Here is an 8390-nt window from a genome sequence, read left to right on the forward strand (position 1 = left end):
TCCCCTGGAGCTCAACTCCCCGGAAGAAGATCAAGTCAGACAGGAGGCACCAAGACAGAACTCCGTCACATCGGCATCATATAGATTTCAAAAATATCCGCGTGATCCTAAAAAAAAATTTAGAGCGGGAAGAGAAGTAGAGTAAATTATTACGTCAAGATTCCTCAACAGAGCATAGAAGAGGAGAAAAAAAGAATCCTACTCTCCGATATATAACTAAGACTCAAATAGTTTTTCACTAGACTCGACTCGGCCAAGTTCGATCAATCAAGGGGGCTCCTAGGTCGGTCCTTGCTCTCATACCAACTTGTCACGCCCAAGATGCGACCCTATCCTCAATTTGGCACGGGGGCCTCGTCAGGGATAGAAGCGCATCTCGTCGTGTCGCAAGAATGGATATCGTTACAAGTACATGTACTGAAAAGGAGAGATATATAAAGAGGGTTGGCTTACACTCGCCACAAGCTACATCAGAGTCACATCAGTACATTACATAATCATCAAGAGTAAGAGCAGGGTCCGACTACGGACGAAAACAAACGACAAAAGAAGAACGACGTCCATCCTTGCTATCCCAGGCTGCGGGCCTGGAACCCATCCTAGATCGATGAAGAAGAAGAAGAAGAAGCAACTCCAAATGAACACTCAACGCGCTCGCATCAAGTAACCTTTACCTGTACCTGCAACTGGTGTTGTAGTAATCTGTGAGCCACAGGGGACTCAACAATCTCATTTCCAAAGGTATCAAGACTAGCAAAGCTTAGTGGGTGAGGCATGGTTAAGTGGTGAGGTTGCAGCAGCGACTAAGCATATATTTGGTGGCTAACTTACGAGTACAGGAAATAAGAGGGGGGAGATCTACGCATAACGGACGTCACTACATATGATCAAATGAATGACCCTGAACACCTACCTACGTCAGACATAACCCCACCGTGTCCTCGATCGGAGAAGGAACTCACGAAAGAGACAGCCACGGTTACGCACACAGTTGGCATGTTTTTTTAATTAAGTTAACTTCAAGTTATCTAGAACCAGTGTTAAACAAGGCTTCCACGTTGCCACATAACCGCGGGCACGGCTTTCCGAAAGATTTAACCCTGCAGGGGTGCTCCAACTAGTCCATCACAAATTACCACAAGCCGCATAGAAATCCTCAATCACGAAGCTCGCGATCTCGTCGGATTCCCTAGGGCAAAACCTCAACTCTGAGATTACCCAAAGCATCACCGGAATCCCGATGCACAAGATATCTCGTCAAAGGTAAAACTAATCCAGCAAGGCCGCCCGACGTGTCGACGATCCCGATAGGAGTCGCGTACCTCGTTCTCAGGACACGACGGATGGGTCACACTAGGAGTAACAAACCTCGGGTTGCCCCGCGGTGGCCCCGTAGTCTGCCAATTTGGACCAACACTCATGAGGAGCACTGGCCCGGGGGTTGATTAAATTATCCTCGGGGTCCGGAAAGTCCCTATGCAATTTTATTAGGTGTTTAGGCAAAAGTAGTACCAAAGTTGGGCCTTGCCAGACGAGCCTTAATCTAAAACGAATTATCAAGGGGGTCCCCGTAACAACCCCGATCGTGTTAGGAGCGCTCAAATATGGAACATAACACCGGTAGCCGGTAACTAAAGGGGGCAAAGGTGGAACAAAACACCAGGCTAGAAAGGCCGAGCCTTCCACCTTTTACCAAGTATATAGGTGCATTAAATTAAATAGCATTAATATGGTGATAAGACAAGGAACCCATGTAATCACATGGAAGCAACTGCACCTGCAACTAGCAACGCTAACAACAGGGTTAAGCAAGCAGTAACATGGCCAATCAGTGGTTTGCTAGGTCGAACAGGTTGAAGGTTTCATGGCTTTGTGGAGAGGCTGATAATTAACATGTGGTAGGAAACGAGACATAATCGGTAGAAGCGGTAAAACTAGCATGGCAATGATAGTAATGGTATCTGGGGAAATGATCATCTTGCCTGAGATCCCGCTTGGAAGAAGAACGACTCCGTGAAGCAGACGAATCGACGTAGTCGAACGGGTCCTCACATCCGACACGATTGCGGAACTCTATCGAGACGGAGAAACCGGAAACAAGCATCAACACACGTTATTCACCATACGATGCACAACACATATGATGCATGAGCTACTGAATGCATGCAAGTCACGGCATGGCAAATCACACAACCAAACACTACACATTAAGTGAAGTTCAATGTGCACGAGTTGCATATTGAGGAAACTCCATGTTAGTTATTTAGTTCACTCCTGGTTATCTACACGGCAATATTAATGTTGTCAAACATGCAAGAGGTGAAGCGGAAGTTAAACTACCTATCTAGGCATTTTAAGTGAGGTCGGAAATGACGTATAGCATCTCCGAGACGACCTCACATGTTAATTTATAATTCTGTCCAGATCTGAATTAACACCTTTAATTAGTTTTTAAACAGCAAAACAAATAGGTTCACGTGATTCTACGCGTCAAGGCAAGCAACCTACACGTAAAGAACATCTCCAACGGAGCTACGGAACAAAAGATACAAGCACCGCAAGAGATGATGGCATGAATGCAAAATGTATGCAACGGCGGCTACGAGCACATCAACACAAACAACCAGCAAGAGGAAATGAATCTACACAAGATTCTAAGCAAGTCTCATGTAGGACACGATCAAAACGGAGCTACGGTTCGAAAACTACGAGCAAAACAAGAAATGACTACAATCTGCCAAAAACAGCCACATAGCAACTTATACGCCTCACAACTTCGGCTACACAACTCCGATTTGCTCAAGCAAGGCATGGCACGGAAGAGGGCAAGAAGCACTACTACAAACTACTAACAACAACTAACATGGCAGCAAGGAGCACTAGGAAAAGAAGACACAAAATGGCATCTCACGCACTATTTCAGACTTAGTGAAGATAACACTTCCTGAAAGTGCAGTTTTCAGCCTGAAGGCATATTGACAGCAGAAAAATCCTAAGCTACAGGTCTCCAAATGGCATGAAATTTCACAGCATGCTAGAAAAACATAAGGGGTACAACTAACTCCATTGGACCAACCTCAAAAGAGCTACAGATCACAAGATGCAAGCAAGACAAGACAGCAACAAAATATAACAGATTCCAGACTTAGAAATATTTCAGCTCCTCTGAAACAGCACTATTCAAGCAACTTGAGAACAAGCAAACAACACCTAAACATGCATTTCTATGGCAACTAAAAATACCGGGGCCTAAACAAAACACCCAAGATCAACTCCCTAGTTGACAACTAATCCAAACGAGACACGGAATAAATCCTACGAATTAAACAAAAGGGCATCACGGCAAAATATCTCGCAAACTAACTTCCTCAAAAGCTAAAACTAATTGCGCAGGAAAATCCATGGGATTTTTCTACCCCGGAAACATATATAAAATGTGGGGTTTGCAACACAAAATCTTGCCACACAATAATGCGGGAGGATAACCTATATACGGGAAAAACAACTACCGGCAAAACCCTACACGGAAAAATACGAGTGACCGCTCTAAAATACGTAGAAATATGGTCCCTAAAACATGGACATTAAATCTATGGCATACGGGCAATCCGGATACACACGAAAATTAACTACGGAATGGATCCTAGTTAAACAGCACGTAAAACGAGGCATTAGGCACTCTAAACAGTGTTAGACAAATATGCATGTTGGATAATCGTCGCGAAGCTACTCCAAAACGATATAAAGATCACCTCGATCCGACTAACGGAACAAAAGTTACGGGCGTTTTAAATATCGTCTAATTTCCTGAAAATACTAAATCGTGAGGTAATTAAAAAAAATACCTCTCGGGCTGAATCTGACGCTAAATGGGCCTACAGTGCATGGGCGTTACATATAAATAAAATGCACACGGGTGAGGGCTCTCACCTCGGCCACTTGGGCCGGCCTGGAGAGAGGGCAGCCGGACTGGTCGGCTCGGGCCGGCTTGGAGGCGGCGGGAGCTGGGCCTCGGCCTGGAGAGCGGAGAAGCCAGCTGGGCCTCGGGGCGCTCTGGGCCGACTACTGGCGGTGGCCACGCGGCCCACCTCGCAGGCGAGGCGTCTCCTCCTCCCAGATCCGATCGGGACGAGGGACGGCGCGGCCTCGCGATGGCGCCCGTTGACGGCGACGCTGCAGAAGGCGAGGCGGGGGGTTCGAGGCTGGCCGGCGGGAGGCGGCAGGGCGGTGAGGCGCGGCACGGCGAGGAGGTCACGGCGGCACAAGGTGGTGCGGGATCGGCGGCCTGGCGCGGAGGCTGGCCGGCGCTGCACAGAGGCAAGGCGGAATGGGGCGGCGCGGCGAGGCGCAAGGCAACAGCGCATGGCAGCAGCGGCGAGGGGGCGCACCGGCCGGCGAAACTCCGGTGGGGTTCCGGCCTGTGGGGACCCGTCGAGGGAGAGGCGAGGGGCGACTCCGGCGGCTCGAGCTGCTGCCTCGGGCACGGGCGGCACGGAGCGCTACGGGCGGCGGCGGCCGGATGGGCCCGGTGCGGGCCTGCTGCGGGCCTCGCGGGCCCGGCGGCGCTGGCAGGGGAGAGAGAGGTGGGGCAGCGCGGCTAGGGTTAGGTTTAGGTGGGGCGCGGATCCCGAGGAGAGATGAGAGGGGGCTGTCTAATTAATGGCATGTGGGGTATTTATAGACAAATGGGGGCTCGGTTAACCGGAATCGCGATCCGGATCCAACCGCGGGGTCGGATTCGGACGATTCCGAACGCGAGACGTGCTAAGTGGCCGTGTTGTGTAGATATCCGGAGACGAGAGGGAGAACGGGCGGCGCGGCACGAATTTAAAAACACCGACAGACGTCCGACGGTAGCCCGAATACGGTGCCGCTACGGGCGACGGTTCGGGTACCAGACGGTCTCCGATCGCGACGAAATTCAACGGGCGGCCTCGCTATAACTAATCACGACCGCGTGCCAAGTTTCACCTCGATCAAAGAGGGTTTTAAACGCACTTTAAAAACAGGGTTTCGACGGTGCCGCTGGCGCGTGCGTGTGCGGTCGGACTCAGAACGGACGACGACGAGAACCGGCAACTACTAACGAATGCAAGTTTTGAAAACGGGCGGCAACGGAGATGCCGATGCAATGCAGATGATGCGCATGATGCGATGATGATGCGACAAATAAAATAAATGACATGACGAAAACGGAAAGAGAGGGGAATCTTCTGGAACGTCGGCACCGGGCTGTCACACTTTGTGAGCACCATCTCTAACCCAAAAGGCCAAAAAAGTCTCACTTTTGCCTAAAGACAAGAAGCTGCTAGAAAGGATGTCGAGAGGGCATTTCGAGTTTTGCAGGCCCGTATTGCAGTTGTTCGTGGACTTACAAAACAATGGGATCCGGAGACCTTGTGGGAGGTGATGACATGTTGTGTGATCATGCACAACATGATCGTCGAGGATGAGGGTGAAGATGCTGCCGTAACTCTGAAACTTGAGAACATGGGTGATCCTATTCAACTTCCGAAACAAAATCCGGCCGCATTTGAAGAGTTTATTCAAATGCATCAACAAATTCGACATCGACCAACTCATGATGAGTTGAAGGAAGATCTGATTGAGTATTAATGGACGGTGAAAGGGGGCAACAATGTTGAAATGTAATATTTGAACTTTTTAAAAATTGGACTAGTGATGCATGCCACTATTTAAACGTTTGTACCCTTTGCATGCATCTATTTGATCGTGCGGACTTGATTTTTTTTAAAAGACCGAATGTTTGCGACTACGGTTAGATGTCGTCCTCCCGCATCCGTGTCTGTGAAGTAGTGTCCCTGTCCGCGAATGGATGCAGAAGAAAAATTTACGGATTGTCGTTGAAGATGCCCTTACTTCTCAATTAAAAAATTCTATATTAATATATGACATGTACTATAGCCGCCTCAGTGTGTCTTGTGCAGGATTGTGATTAGCGAACCACATTTACAGATTGTCATTGAAGATGCCCTTACTTCTCAATTAAAAAATTATATATTAATATATGACATGTACTATAGTCGCCTCGGTGTGTCTTGTGCAGGATTGTGATTAGCGAACCATATGAATGTAGGTTGAAAATAATAATGAAAATACAGCTTTGACACCGTATGAAAAGGGCAACCCTGCAAATTCCAAATTTCGAAGGTACATGAATGCAATAGTTTAGACTGAACTGAGAAATTCCTATGCGTTCTGCGACGACCCCCCAACCCAAAATTGGGGGCGAAACCCAGCAAATCCAGTCCTCGTCGATCCGAATCCCCCGAAATTCCGGGATCTCGGAACCCTAATCCATCCCGAATCCCATCTCCGTCTCAATGCTTCCGGCCGGCGATGGATCCTCTGCCGCCGTCGCCGCTCTCTCTTTCACCGATGCGGACGGCGACGACTACTCCGAGGACGGCGACTTCACCGGCGCCCCGTTCCTCGAACCGCCCGATTCGAGTCTCCCCGACCCCACCTCCTCCTCCGCCACCGCCCTGCTCCCCGCGGGTGGAAGCGGTGGCCAAGCCTCGTCGGGCGGCGAGCGGCGGCCCCTCTTCCAGCGTCTCTGGACGGAGGAGGATGAGATCGTCATCCTCCGCGGGTTCGCGGAGTTCACCGCCGCCCGCGGCACGGCGTTCGCGTCGCACCAGTACGACACGGACCCGTTCTACGAGGACATGCGCCGCCGCCTCCAGCTCGACTTCTCCAAGAGCCAGCTCGTCGAGAAGCTCCGCCGCCTGAAGCGCAAGTATCGCAACTGCGTCTCCCGCCTCCGCGGGTCCGGCGCTGCCTTCTCCTTCCGCTCCCCGCACGAGCAGGCCATTTTCGAGATCGCGCGCAACATCTGGCGGCCCACGAATAAGCACGGCCGGGATCCCTCGGCCGACTCCGACGACGAAGAGGCTGTGGTTGCCGCTGCGGTGGTCGCTCCCACAGCTGCCCCTGCGAACACCAGTCCCAATGGGGAAGTCAAGTCCCCCTCAGGGCGGCAGCGCCGCCGTAGACGCTCGGTGGAATCAGCAGCTCCCACTGCCCCCACCCCTGCCCCTGTCCCTGTCCCTGCCACCATTTTGGTGCAGCCTCCTCAACAAGTGCAGGTGCCTGTGTCAGTCCCTGTCAAGATGGATAACTCGTTACCAGCACTGCCCCAGGCTCCAATGCCTGTGACAGTGACCATGGATGGCTCAGAGCCTCTCAGATTTCCGGTCATGTCACCTCAGTCAGGAGTTGTCGACGTCGAGAAGAATTTTCTGACGCCTCTGTTTAAGGAGATGATTCATGCTGTGGTAAATATTGGATCCAATCCGTTTGGGGTGAAACTGCCTGAGCTGCCGAACGGGTTGCCTATGGAAGGGGAGAAATGGAGAAATCAACGAATTCTGGAGCTGGAGGTGTACTTGAAGCGGATCGAACTGCTGCAGGACCAGGTGAAGGCAACGCTTGAGGAGCTCAAGTCCTCCACACCTAGGACTTGAGATTTTTTAAGTTAGGAACTGATACCGTGTCTCTCATTATAGGATTCTCTACAATTCTGAGGGTAGATGTTCAGTTTTTTTTCTTCACATTTTCTCGTGCATAAAAGATCATTGTTAACAGTGTTGGGACTTGGAAACTAGTTTATTCATGGTTCTAATTGTTCATGTGATGTTTAGCCCCTACTTATTTCTTTATAATTTTTGTGTTGTCCTCTGTTTTGAAGTGTTATGCTTTGAGCAGCCAAGATGGAAAACTTGAACACTTTCAGTTAATATGTTAGGATCACAGATTGTTGTCATTTCAGTATTTTACCATTGTCATCAGTTTATATGAAAGGGGTTAGATATGTTCAGTAATGGCTGTGAATGTAATTGCTTGGGTAGAAAGTCATGGAATTATGGTATAGGAAACCAGTGGTTAATTTGTCGAGCAGCATGTGAGAATTACAGGATTGATAGGTTGAATAAGTGATAGATTAACTTGTGTTCGATCATGATTCATGACCCTGTTTATTCCATGAAGACTGAAAAATACTTAATTTTCCCTGTTGATTTGAGCAGCCAAGATGGAAAACTTGAACACTTTCAGTTAATATGTTAGGATCACAGATTGTTGTCATTTCAGTATTTCACCATTGTCATCAGTTTATATGAAAGGGGTTAGATATGTTCAGTAATGGCTGTGAATGTAATTGCTTGGGTAGAAGGTCATGGAATTATGGTATAGGAAACCAGTGGTTAATTTGTCGAGCAGCATGTGAGAATTACAGGATTGATAGGTTGAATAAGTGATAGATTAACTTGTGTTTGATCATGATTCATGACCCTGTTTATTCCATGAAGACTGAAAAATACTTAATTTTCCCTGTTGATATGAGCAGCAAAGATGGAAAACTTGAACAC

The 8390-nt window shown here is 49.0% G+C and overlaps 1 protein-coding gene across 1 annotated transcript; it reads left to right on the forward strand.

Annotated features, from left to right (window-relative positions):
- The first annotated feature begins 6184 nt into the window (after positions 1 to 6184).
- Positions 6185 to 7652, forward strand: LOC123429638 (probable transcription factor At5g28040). The gene has a single exon (XM_045113655.1). It carries the CDS (start codon positions 6345 to 6347, stop codon positions 7485 to 7487), a length of 1143 nt encoding a protein of 380 aa, XP_044969590.1. The 5' UTR covers positions 6185 to 6344; the 3' UTR covers positions 7488 to 7652.
- Positions 7653 to 8390: the final 738 nt, after the last annotated feature.

Source organism: Hordeum vulgare, chromosome 2H, assembly GCF_904849725.1.
Source record: "Hordeum vulgare subsp. vulgare chromosome 2H, MorexV3_pseudomolecules_assembly, whole genome shotgun sequence".
Classification (NCBI taxonomy): domain Eukaryota; kingdom Viridiplantae; phylum Streptophyta; class Magnoliopsida; order Poales; family Poaceae; genus Hordeum; species Hordeum vulgare.

Excerpts from the sequence above, each read along its gene's own strand:
- LOC123429638 (XM_045113655.1), top strand. The coding sequence starts at position 6,345 with ATGCTTCCGGCCGGCGATGGATCCTCTGCCGCCGTCGCCGCTCTCTCT.